This window comes from Physeter macrocephalus, chromosome 20 (assembly GCF_002837175.3).
Source record: "Physeter macrocephalus isolate SW-GA chromosome 20, ASM283717v5, whole genome shotgun sequence".
NCBI lineage: Eukaryota > Metazoa > Chordata > Mammalia > Artiodactyla > Physeteridae > Physeter > Physeter macrocephalus.
Window position 1 is genome coordinate 69,804,029 of NC_041233.1, and position 13,354 is coordinate 69,817,382.

At 33.7% G+C, this 13,354-nt stretch overlaps 1 protein-coding gene across 2 annotated transcripts in view; it reads left to right on the forward strand.

Annotated features, from left to right (window-relative positions):
- ATRNL1 (attractin like 1) overlaps positions 1–13,354 on the forward strand; it is a 744,759-nt gene that overhangs the window by 277,197 nt on the left and 454,208 nt on the right. For both annotated transcript variants that reach the window (XM_024121650.1, XM_024121651.1), the window contains exons 22-23: positions 7,413–7,507; positions 11,606–11,684. In XM_024121650.1, the coding sequence (XP_023977418.1) occupies positions 7,413–7,507; positions 11,606–11,684 (174 nt within the window). The remainder of the gene's footprint in view (positions 1–7,412; positions 7,508–11,605; positions 11,685–13,354) is intronic.

Below are 13,354 nucleotides of genomic sequence, written 5' to 3' on the forward strand. Positions count from 1 at the left end.
TATTTTTCCCCTCCTCTCAGCCCATGGCAACCATGTTGCTACTCTCTAATTTTATGGGCTTGACTATTTTAGATACCTCACATAAGTAGAATTATGCAGTATTTGTCCTTCTGTGACTGTTTTATTTCACTTAGCTCCAGCAATATCATTCTGGGTGTTTCTCCAAAAAAGTTGAAATCAGGATCTTGAAGAGATAATAGCATTACAGTGTTCATTGCCTCACTGTTTAATAGAGTCAAGATGTAGAAATAGCTTAAATGTTCATTGACGGTTGAATGGAAATCCTGTAATATATGACATGAATGAAACTTGAGGACATATAGGCAGCTTTTTTAAAAGCTCTTTTAAAATTTTCCATGTGAAATAATTTCAAATTTACAAAAAATGTGCACATTTTTTTTATGACTTTGACCCTTGGAAAGTGTTGGACAGTTATTTTATAGAATATCCTTCAATTTGGTTTTGTCTGATGTTTTTTCATGATGAAATTCAGGTTATGCATTTTTAGTAAGGATACCACAGAAGTGATGTGTGTTTTTCTCAGTGCATCCTGTCGGGAAGCATATGATATCAATTTGTTCCATTATTGGTGGTGTTGTCTTTGGTCACTTGTTAATGCACAATGTCTACCAGTTTTTCCACTCTAAAGTTACTGTTTTTATTGTATTTAGTGAGTGTATTATGGGGAAATTCTTTGAAATTATGTAAATGTCCTATTTCTCACCATGCTATCACCCACTATTTTTACCATACATTGATGTTCTTGCCAAATGGTGATTTTCTATTCTGTTTTTTCTTCTGTTTCCTCTACAGTTATTAACTGTAAGGAAGAGCTGTCTCTTCTCCTTCATTTATTTGTTTATTATTTGTATTTATCAGTATGGACCCATGGAGATACACACACACACATATTGTGGCTTATGATAAATTACTATTATTATTTATTTTATAGCTGAAATTGCTCTAGATTTGGCCATTGGGAACTCCCTCAAATTGTCTCCTCTGTTGTTTTGGCAAGACTCTATCGTTCTCTGAGTACTTCCTTATTTTCTGACACTATAAGAAATTTCAGACTCATACTGTACTTTCCAGCCCTAGCCCTGTAATCATTTTTCCAAGAAGCCATGGTTCCTTATATTGGAGAATGGTGTTTAGAAAGAAGAACCTGGGAGCTAAGTATGCTCATTGGTTCTGGGGCATTAATCTTTCTTTCCTTTAAAAAATGTTATTATTTTAAAAATTAAACCACCAAGTATATTCTTACTCTCTTTTTGAAAGTCTGCTATCTTGCTTTAACAGAAACTTGTTGGATCCTGAAACGTGACTCTTCTCTAAGGGAAGTGTTGACTGTTTTTTCTTTCCCAGTTGTCGACCCCTTAGAATCTAGACATAGAAATAGTATCAACCTTTCTTCCTTTGAGTTTGACAAATAACTGCTTTTCTTTACTCACTCAAAAATTTCATCTCCTTTGAAGCAATATTTTACCTCTCCTTGTTGCTGCCTTGCACTGAAATCCTGTGCACCCCATTTAATCTTCTATCCATTTAATACTTTTTCACCTGCCTATTATCTCCCTTGACATCATTCTTGATTTCAATTTCCACATGTACTTTAATTATGCATTAATTACGTTGTGTTCAATTTCCAAGAAGGTTTATAGGACTCGAATACTCTGTACTCTTAGGATAGCTTTATTATAAGCAGAGGATATACATTGAAAGTGGTCTGGAGAGCTTAGATGTTAGGGCTGACTATATAGTTATAGCAATTAAGGTGGTGTGTTTTTTTTGTGTTAAAATAGCCACCAAATAAGAACTGTAGGTATTTATATTTTTATATTATATCTGGCCACATACTGAAATTTTTTATTATTTTAGTAGCTTTTTAGTTGTGTTATATTTATTTGTAAACAATCTGATTTTAGACATAAGAAGGTTAACTTTGTTTTCTTCTTTTATTCTAACTTGAAATCTGTCATCTGTTCACTGCCAGACCTTTTTGCTATGCTATTTCCATATCTGTATTTGTCTCTTAGTTGTAGTATTTGTATAAATAATTTTTTTTCAGGATGAGTATGCAGATCTTATATTTTAGGGCATTTGCTTATCTGGCATTATCATTATGTCGTTTTTCTATGTAGACAGGATGGTTGAGTATATATATTTCATAAAATATTGCTTCAGTTTCTTGTCTTTTGACATGTTGTTACTCAAGATCACCTAGCATCTTGCCTAATCTTGCTTTCTAAATAACTAATTTGTATGAATGTGTGTGTGTGTGTGTGTGTGTGTGTGTGTGTGTGTGTGCGTGTGCGCGCGCGCGCGTGCGCATGTGTGCACATGCCTATATGGATATGCCTGGATGTCTATTTTTTTAATAACAACTTTATTGAGATATAATTCATATACCTAAAGTCTCACCCTTTTAAAGTGTACATTCAGTGATTTTTTTAGTATATTCACAAGGTTGTGCAGACATCACCACTGTCTAATTTTATAACATCTTCCTCACTCCTAAGAGAAACCCAGTACACATTATCAGTCACTCCTCATTCTCCTTTCCCCTAACCTTTGGCAACCTTTTTTCTCTCTTTAAAGATTTGTCTACTCTGAAATATCATATAAATGATATCATGGAATATGTGGTTTTTGTGATGACTTCTTTTATTTATCATAATGTTTTCAAGGTTCATCCATGTTATAGCAGGTATCAGTACTTCATTCTTCTTTATGGCCAAATAATATCTTTTTATCTTTTATGCAGCATTTCCTTTTAACATTTAAGTTTGACTCTTCAACAGATTTTTTATCATATATTTAACATATATGTGCTCCTTTTCAATTAGTTATGATTGTCTGCTTTTAACAACATTTTCCCTGCATATGTTGAAAATTTCTATGTCTAATATTCCCCTTGAGTGATTTTCATCTCTGTTCTATTCTGGGAGGCTTTTTCAGATTTGACCTACATGAACTGGTTCAGAATTATGTTTTAATTCCTTTATTTTCTGATCCATTATTTTAAATTTTGCCATATCATTACATTTTGTTTTTGTTTTGTTTCTTACACTTTTAACTTACCTAACTCCTTGTATTGTAGTCTTCAGTGTTATTATCTCATCTTTCATCTTTAATTATGTGGGGTGTTTTTAGATTTTCTTTTTCCTTTCGTGTATACTGCATAGATATTTTAAATGACTAAACACCTTACTCATATTAAATAATTATATATACTTACTCTATTATTGACAAAATATTTTTCTCTTTTCTCACTATGCAAGTCAAACTAACTTAATAATACAAAAAATGTCCATTTTTACTTTCTCTTTATTTTCATGATTTTTTTTCATTTATACAATCAGAATTTGGAGCCAGAAGTATGAACAGCCTCATATTAACCTTAAGGTCTACCAAGTTCATATAAAAAGTGAAAGAGGGACTTCCCTGGCGGTCCAGTGGTTAAGAGTATGCCTTCCAATGCAGGGGACGTGGGTTTGATCCCTGGTGGGGGAACTAAGATCCCACATGCCTCAGGGCAACTAAGCCCACGCACTGCAGCTGGAGAGAAGCCCGCATGCCGCAGCTGAGACCTGATGCAGGCAAAAAATACAAATAAATAAATATTTAAAAAAAAAGTGAAAGAGATGTAAAGAAGAGTGGCTCTTCTTCATATACATTTATCCATATTTGTAGGCTTCATTTTTAGATCCACTTGGGAAATTAATTGCCAGTATCTAGTTTTCCTGGACTTATCAGAGGTAGTTTGCTGATTGTTAGCCAGAATATTTAAGAGCCAGCTGTATCATTTACAGCTGTTCCAAACTTCAGGGCTGAGTCTATGAAATCAGAGGGTTGACTTACATAGTGTTTATGGTTTTCTTCAAGCTTTGAAATATATCTTTGGTATTTTTTCTAGTCACAAAGTTTTCAAATAATTGTCTCTAGTCAGTAATATATTTAAAAATGCACAATGCAGTTTATCTTTTTTTTTTGACTATGAAAGTTTAAAATATGCTGAAAAGTATAGTATATATATTTTCATATGTATAGTATATATACCTTTGTAGGACATAAAATTTTAAAATTATTTACCCACCAGTGAGTTTAATAAAGCTTAACACTTTGCTATGTTTCCTGCAGCAACATAGGCTCTACCTCTGCTCACCTTAGTGCAGGAGGGGTGCTGTAGTCTCAGCAGCAGGATTTTCTTAAGACTTCCTTTTTTTTTTTGGTATGAATTTGTTGGTGCTTCCAGATTACTGCTGGTCTAGCACACAGGTGGGGAGAGATATACAGGAAGCAAAAACAAACAAACAAAACCCTTACAAACCCAGGGAACTTATGACTGGGTCATCCCTTGAGTTTTGAGGTCACTGCCTTTTACCTACCCAAGGACATTATTCTAAAATTTCTTGTCTCTCCTTTCTTATCAACTGTTTCTTTTCTACTAAATTTTATGTATGCCAAGCATTATAAAAACATGCTCTTTCTCCCAATTTAAAAAGGAGCTCTCTTCCCTCACTTTATCACACTTACTCCTCCTGCTATTTTGTCATTTCTTTGTACTTATCAGTAATTCAGTAAATTTTTTGAGTTGATTTATAGTCAAGCATGACTTTCTTTTTTATACCATAATAAAGTGGTTCATTAAAGCAGTACAAAAACTTATTTTCAAATTATGCACATTTGCATAAACATGGATGTATTTAAAATTTTAATGTTTTATGTTCTGTACCCTACTTAGCTAAGAAGTTCAGAGTAAATTACAGCATTAAGGTACATGTTTTAAGTGCCAGTTAATTATTCATTTGCAAACCCCCTAAAATACAGCAACATGATATTTAAAATTAGGAAGAGAAATATATTTCCTGGTTAAGTGGAAAATTATACAGTTGACTTCTGGAAGACTTTAAGCAGGTTTAAAAGGAAACATTTTCTGTAGAATTCTAAACTCTCTTCAATCTATAATATTACTTGAATTGAGTAATGCTCCTACTAATTTTGCTCCAGGATTCAGGCTTATTTTATAGGCCAACTGACATTTGGATTGATCATTACCATACATAATATACATTGTACTGACCTTGTACTTCCAACTCTAATAAATAACAATAGAGAAATCAAACTTGAATGCCTGGCCAAGAATTTGGTGACCGTGGCTGAGGGTGAGAGTCCATAAAGGCAAAAGAATGTCCATAAGCCTGGGACACTGCAGCCTTTACCCAGAGTTGCTCAGGTGTCCCAGTCACCAGTCCCTACCTCCTAAAGGCCGTCTGTTCCTGACTTCTTCATGCTTAGTTTCAAGCTAGAAAAAAGTAAAGATAATTATTCAGACAAGCTTTGGCAAATAAATTTGAAATGTTTACTTTTTCTCAGTGGTATTTTCCCTTTATTCTGAATTGATGTTATCTTTCCTTAATATTACAGCCGTACTTCTAAAACCTTCTCAGCTGCAATTGACCAAGGTGATCACTATTCTCTTTTCTAAACACTGTATTTCTTTGGCTCCCTGGACACTAAATTCTGGTTTTCTTCCTGTCTCATAGGTTGCCCTCTCAGTCTCCTTTAATAGACTTCTTTTGAGGATCTGATTATTTAACAGTGGTTTGCCTCAGGGCTCATCTCTTGAACCTCTTCTCCATCTACAACTGGTGATTCCTTGGCTTCACAGCTTTAAATCCCATCAAAAATGCTGATGATTTCCAAATTGTTATCCACTAGACTCCTGAGCTCAACATATCCCTTATATATTCAATAAGTAACTCAGACGTAACATCTTCGAAACTAAGCTTCTAATTATTCCACACTCCCAACAAATAGAACCTATTCTTCTCACCCATCTCAGTTAATACTGACATTTTTGCTCGTCTTGGGTCAAAAAAAGTTACCTTTCTTTCTTTAAAATGCTACATCTATTTATTTAGCTAACCCTGTTTGTGACACCTTCCAAGTACCTCCACTGCTCTTCCCATCTCTACCTTCACCTCTTGCTAGCATTCTTGCTGCAGCCTCTTCACAAGAATCTGTTAAGACTCATTCTTTCGTTGAGGCGTTTGTACTTGTTTCCTCTGCCTGGATTACGTTTTCTCTTGTAAACACCATGGTTTATTCTCTTACTACCTTTGATCTTTAAATGTTCCTTTTCAAAGTTGCAAGCATACTCCTACCTGGACAGAAATTTCTCTCCTCCTCACTGGCTTATTACTCTTACACTTATTGTCATGTTATACTATATGCTCAAATTATTTATTAATTTTCAGTGTCCATTTGATAGAATATAAATTGCATAAGGACAGAAATCTGTATCTTTTATTGTTTTTTTGTCTCCAGTGCCTAGAGCAGCTCTGGCCCATTGAATTTGCCTTGCATTTTCTGGCAGTCAGATGAAAAGCAGAAATGTGACCTATTACATAGTTCTCATTATCATGGATAAGTATGCCTATAATAAATTCTTAGAAAGACAAAGTGTTGCCTTACACTAAATTATATAAGAAATATATAGGGTGGATCTTATAAAGCATAAAGTAAGCAACATAGAGAATGATGCTTTGATAATAAATCCAGTGATATTGTTCCTATCTTTACTTTTAATTTTAATAGTGTTTAATGGCTGAGGGGATAACATGAAATGTATGTATCCAAAAGATAGAAGTCATTTCTATTTAAATAATTGGAAATATTTTTTAAAAGGTGGCAGTTTAACATTATGAGTGATACTTCACCTTTGTATAACACGTGAAGCTATTCATGACCTATAACATTTAAATGTTTCACCTTGGTTTCAGTATTATTATACATGGACAAAATTTAAAAATGTTTACCACTGAATTCTTTTTACTAATTGTTAATAAGAGTCACTTTTGTAGAATGATGCTTATCACAGAGTCATTTAAAAACTGCTGAAAGTAAAAATTACTACAATAATAGGTCCAAGTAAATGCATTATGGCATGTGACGAAATATTATTTAGCTACTAAAATTCATGTTTTCAAAGAATTTTGATTTTATGAAACTAGGATACCAAAATGTCTCCCCGTCTTTTTATCTACAGAATTATAACTGGAATAAAATGCACCAAAATGTTACCTGTATTTTTCTCTGATTGTAAGGTTGTGGATGACTTTATTTTATTCTCTTGTGTAGTTTCCAGAATGGCTACAGTGTTTGTAGAACCTGTATAATAGCAAGAGAAATAATAAATAGAATTTTGAAGAGTTAGGACTACTTTCATATCTATATTTTGCTTTTTGTTGCTTGATAACAAAGATTTATATTTTGCCAGTCTTGAATAGGCTACTAAGAATTAATGATAATAATTTTCAAATATGATATGCAATATATTTCACCTAACTTTTGTTTGTCAAACAATTTTTAAAAGTACATATCAGGATTGTATTTTTTTTTCCCTACAGACAGCCTTTTGATTGATTATCAGTTTACATTCAGCTTATTACAGGAAGATGATCGCCATCATACTGCCATAAACTTCATAGCAAACCCAGAACAGGTGAGAAGATAATTTAACTTTTAAAATATCAACGGATACAGCTTTTCATCATCTTTCATTGTAATTGTACCTCTTCTCAGAATTATCACACTGTAGGGCTTTTGTAGAAAGACTAATCCTGTTAATTTTTGTTTTTCGTAAGACCTAGTTATCTTTGTGATTCAGAGAATTTGTGAGCTTGATATTTCAGATTTTGTAAACAGTCCTACAATTTATGCATTATTTCTATTATTTTTCAGGCTTACAACAGTGTTTATGCTTTTAATTACGTTCTGAAACTGGGAGTAGTCCTTTTTTTTTTTTTTTTTTTTTTCTTTTGGCTGTACGCGGGCCTCTCACTGCTGTGGCCTCTCCCGTTGCGGAGCACAGGCTCCAGACGCGCAGGCTCAGCGGCCATGGCTCACGGGCCCAGCTGCGCCGCGACATGTGGGATCTTCCCGGACCGGGGCACGAACCCGTGTCCCCTGCATCGGCAGGCGGACTCTCAACCACTGCGCCACCAGGGAAGCCCTGGGAGTAGTCTTTTTGAAAATATAACCCAAAGCTTCAAAACACAGGCTATCTTATATATATATATTCTTTTTTAAAAAATATACTGTTACATAGGAAGTTTTCATTATATTTTTTCTAAATCAACTGTTTTATCTGAGTTATATGAATGCTAGGTTTAAATAATTTTTTTTTTTTTTTTTGTGGTATGCGGGCCTCCCCCTGCTGTGGCCTCTCCCGTTGCGGAGCACAGGCTCCGGACGCGCAGGCCCAGCGGCCATGGCTCACGGGCCCAGCCGCTCCGCGGCATGTGGGATCCCCCCGGACCGGGGCGCGAACCCGTTTCCCCTGCATCGGCAGGCGGACGCGCAACCACTGCGCCACCAGGGAAGCCCCTAAATAAATATTTTTATTGAGATGTAATTGACATATTACATTGTGTAAGTTTAAACTGTATAATATGCTGATTTAATACGTGCATATATTACAATATGATTACAAGCATAGCATGAGCTAACACCTCTGTCATGTCACATAATTGTAATTTTGAGGGGGCAATAATTAAAATCTAGTCTCTTAGCAACTTTGAAGTTTATGATGCAGTATTTGTTGTCTATAATCACTATATTGTGCATTAGATCTGTAGGATTTCCCTACTGTTTGCAAGTTTGTACCCTTTAACAACTTCTTCTGGGGGAGAAGTTCTCAAGGTTGTGCACCTCCTCCCAATCTCTCTGAGTCATGTTGGCTGTAGTGAGCCACCCACATTTTGTTTGTTTTCTTCTTAGCTGATGTCACATGTCCACACATGCTTGTTCTCTCAGTGCTCTCTGTCTTAGTGGAGACAGAAATAGGTCCTTTGGGTAGTACCATTAAACGACAAGTATGTTGGATATATCCTACACTCTCTCTTTCCCCTGAGGGATCAGTCATTGGCCAAGTTGATCTTTCTGATGTTGAACTGTGCTGCCTTGGGGGAGGTGCTGACCTTGGTAAAGTGAAATTGTTCTTTTTACCCATTATAATGTGGCTATTCTCAGTTTTGTATTCATTTTTTTGTACTGCAACTTCTTAACTGGATTTTGGTCCTGTCATAAAGGCGTTTTGGTCCGTATATCATTGTTAAATTGTTTTCTTTTTGTCAGGGATGAGTGCTGGGACTTCCTATTCCACCATCTTTGCTGATGTCGCTCTTTCTCAAATGCTGTATTCTTACTATACATTAATCCAGCTTACTAAATCTATATCATATATTTTGATAGTTTTTCAAATAGGTGAAACCTCAAAATGTATCCTGGCATTTGCTAGCTTCTTTCCTCTAAAATATTTTACTGAACTTGCTAACAAATAGTATAATTTAAATTTTCATTTTCCAGTAAAGTAAGAGCCCTCTTTCCCCAAAATAGGGAAATACTCCTTATTCCTTAGATTTTAAGGGATGCCTACATTTTTGGGACTACATTTAAAGTTTTGACTTTTAAATCAGGCTTTTTGAGGATGTCTTCTTACAAGTATAATACTCTCTTCACTGATGGTGATTATTTTTATAAAGACATATTAATATGTCAGAAACGACATTTTCTGTATAATAAGAATGTTTTAATAAGTGCATTGTAAACACTGTAGACTTCTTTTTTATTGTGGTAAAACATACATAAAGTAAAATTTATCATTTTAACCATTTTTAGGTATACAATTTGGTGGCATTTAAGTACATTTGCAGTGTTACGCAACCATTACCACAATCCATCATCAAAATTTTTCATCAGTCCAAATAGAATTTCTGTATCCATTAAGCAATAACTCCCTGTTCCTCCCCTACCCCCAGCCTCTGGTAACCTTTATTCTACTTTCTGTCTCTTTCAGTTTCTGTGTTCCAGGTACCTCATATGTGTAATCATACAACATTTATACTTCCGTGTCTGGCTTATTTCACTTAGCCTAATGTTTCAGTGTTTCCAGTGTTCATCCATGTTGCAGCATGAATCAGAATTTAGTCTTTACCTTTGGCTTCTTGAATGTTTAATGTTTAATTCCAAACTTGTAGAGTTCATTGAGGATATAAGACATTTAATATAAGTGGGATATCTGACTCACAATGTGGATGTGAGTAATACTTCTCTCCAGTATGATCCATAGTGTCATACACATAGGCTCAGATTAGCCATAATTCTAGTTTGCTTCTCTCTTGGCTATCCTCTCCTCCTTCAATTTCCAGAGAAACTTGAATTCTTACAAATGTCACAGCTTTCAGTTTTACTTTCTGCTGTATTGTTCAGTTGAAGCCAAGAGCCCAGACACGTGTTTTTGGAAACTGAAGGACACTAAACTATCATGAGAAGTGCCACCAAGGATGCTTGTAACATCATTATAACTAATTTATAATTATATTTATACAATTTATAATTAAAGAGAAATTCAACTTGGAACAATTTCTGAAATTAAAATGGATTATTGGTCTGGGCTTCCTACTTATCCTACAAAAAAAATAAAAAAATAGGTACTTTCATTATTTATGCATTTATTATATTTTGAAAACAGGTATAATTCTAACCCACTGTACATTATCTCCAGCCAATGCTTTCATGTGAACAACTTCTGGAGTAGTTTCTTATATAATATCTTGCTGAACTTATCCACATCTAACAACAATGTTCTAAATGACTAATTTTGTCATTTAATGTGGTAGTCACAGTATTACCTCTTCCAGTCCAGTATATTCCCTTGACCTTAAATGTATTTTATAGGCCTTTAGTTATGGTACCACATATTTCAGTAATGCCTAAACTTGAGAGGATGAACTAAAAATTCAAGAAGAGTTCTATAGTTTCCTATATCAGTTGCAAATTTTGTGTGACCTTTCTAGCATTAATACCAGTTATTCTCCCATTTCCCCGACACCAAATAAGGCACACACCATCATGAAGATGTGACTTCAAGATAAAAATAATGATTTAAGTTTTCTTAGGGGTACACTGTTTCTACCATGTTTTGTTTTCGTAGAAAAGCAACTATTTTTGAACCACTCCATTAATAATAAAAAAATCAACCCTTTCTCAGAGGTCAGCAATCATGCCTTCTTTCTGAGTCCCCTGGTAAGGAAGAAGATGAAGAATCTTATTTAATGTTCACAAGAAAGTCTTTAGGGAAGTCATGAAATCCCCATTTCAGAGATAAGGAAACTGATTTTCGGGAAGGAGAGGTAACCTTCCCTATATCAATCAGCATGTACATTAAAGAGCTAAGATTTGAACCCAAGGTCACCTGACTCGATGCATAGTCTTTATAAACTCATTTTGTTGCCTCATGAACATGATTTAATTAATACGAAGCCGCAATTGCTAAAATATTGAATTATAGCAGTCTCTGGCTTACATAGAGAAGGCCAGATTATAGTAGGGAAGATAAATGGGAACTTTAAATACACCTTTGAATTTATCACCTATATTTTTTCATTAAAAAAGTGTAATTGGCGTCTACATTTTCTCACTTGAGTATTGACATGATGTTTACAGTTTGAGAAATATAGCATGGACATAATTAAAACAGTAAACATATCTATCTAGTATAATTTGATTTTTTTAACCACAATATTTTCTTTCTTGGTAGTCAAACAAAAATTTGGATATTTCAATTAATGCATCAAACAACTTTAATCTGAACATTACATGGTCAGTTGGTTCAACAGGTAAGAGAATTTTGTTGTCATGTGTCTTTCACTTCTGTTCCTATATGTAGGGTGTTCTAATATGACCTTTTATGTTAATTTAAATAATTGAAATTAAAAAATATTATATGGCATATATATACTATATGCCATAATTATGCATATAATAATGCCTGCTGTTTCAGGCAAAAATAATAAGTAGCATTATTAATAAAGCTTCATTACTGTGTTAACTTTCTCCCTAATTCAATTAAAATTAGGTGGATAACAACATTTTACACTACTTAATTTTTTTATGACAGTGTTATGAATTCCTGTGATTTTAATTAAGATAGATTACTTCTTTAATGACTAAAGAGGCTGAGATTTCAATTACTTGATTCACCATTGAAGCTATAAATTTAACTATTGACCTTAATATTGGTATAAGACAGTGAATTTTTTCTGTATATGCTGATAAATTACCAATTTCTCTATTACTTTTAAGCTTACCCCCTACCTTTGTCAGCTTTGGTGCTGAGAGAGGGTAAAAAAAACCTGCACTTAATAGTTCTTCCATAATAAGGTTTATAAGTTGAAATTGTTAACTTTTAAGAAACATAACTAAGAAGAAGTACAAATCTATATGCTGTATTATGAAAAAGTATTCTCACCGTTTTATATTTACATTTTAGGAAATTCTATTGCTTTCTACTCTCTATGTAAAAGATACACTGTTGTATAAAAGTGCTGGAAACTTTTTAAAGAAAATATATGGATCCTTAGAAATCCATATGTGATTTCTTAAAATTAAGTTATTATGCTATTTTAATATGTAGAATAATGGAAACAGAAGTCAAGAGTGAAGAGGTCTTTGCAATTCCAGATTTTATATTACATGTGTAAAAATGGAAAAGATTAGACAATTTTGTAGATATTTTGTTCCAATAGTGCAAACATATAGTGAAATCTTGGCTCTGTGAGTTTCATTAATAAGAATCCATGATAACTTGTACTGTAAATTTGAAATTCTGCATAATAAACTGACTCTACAAGAGTTTTAAAATTTGTCAACATAAATACATAAAACCTGTGTAATCACTTTAGAACAGTGGTTTTAATATGCAAGAGATCACTTGCAACCTTCAGATTCCCAGAACCAAATCTCAGAAATTTTGATTTATCAGTTTGGAAGATGTCATCAGGAAATCTGCATTTTTAAAAAGCATCCAAGGTTATTTTGGAAGAGGTCGTCAGTTAGAAATTAATTCAGTTGCTCAGCATCCTAATTATTTTTACTGTTAAGGTGGAGGGCTTGGTAAGATTGTTGGAAATTCTTTCTTCCATTTGGTTAATTTCAGTAAATATTTATTGAGTACCCAATATGTATTTAACTAATTGAACGTTTAACTCATATTTTAAATTATATCCTCCCAATTTATTCAAAGTAGTGGTGGTTCAGTTTGTGGTAAACAAAAAAAATTTGATTTCTTTTCAGTTTTTAAATTGGATTGAGACATGTGAAATATGTCCTGATTTGTTTTGAAAGGCTCTGTGGAGAAGTAGAAAAAACTCAGTTTCTGAAGCCTTATATACCTGAGTTCCAAAAAGGACTTTACTGTTCAGTAGCTATAAACTTAAGGCAAGTGTCTTAATCTTTCTGAGGCTCAGTTTTCAGTTTGAAAAACAGAGCTGGAATATCTCTGGGATAA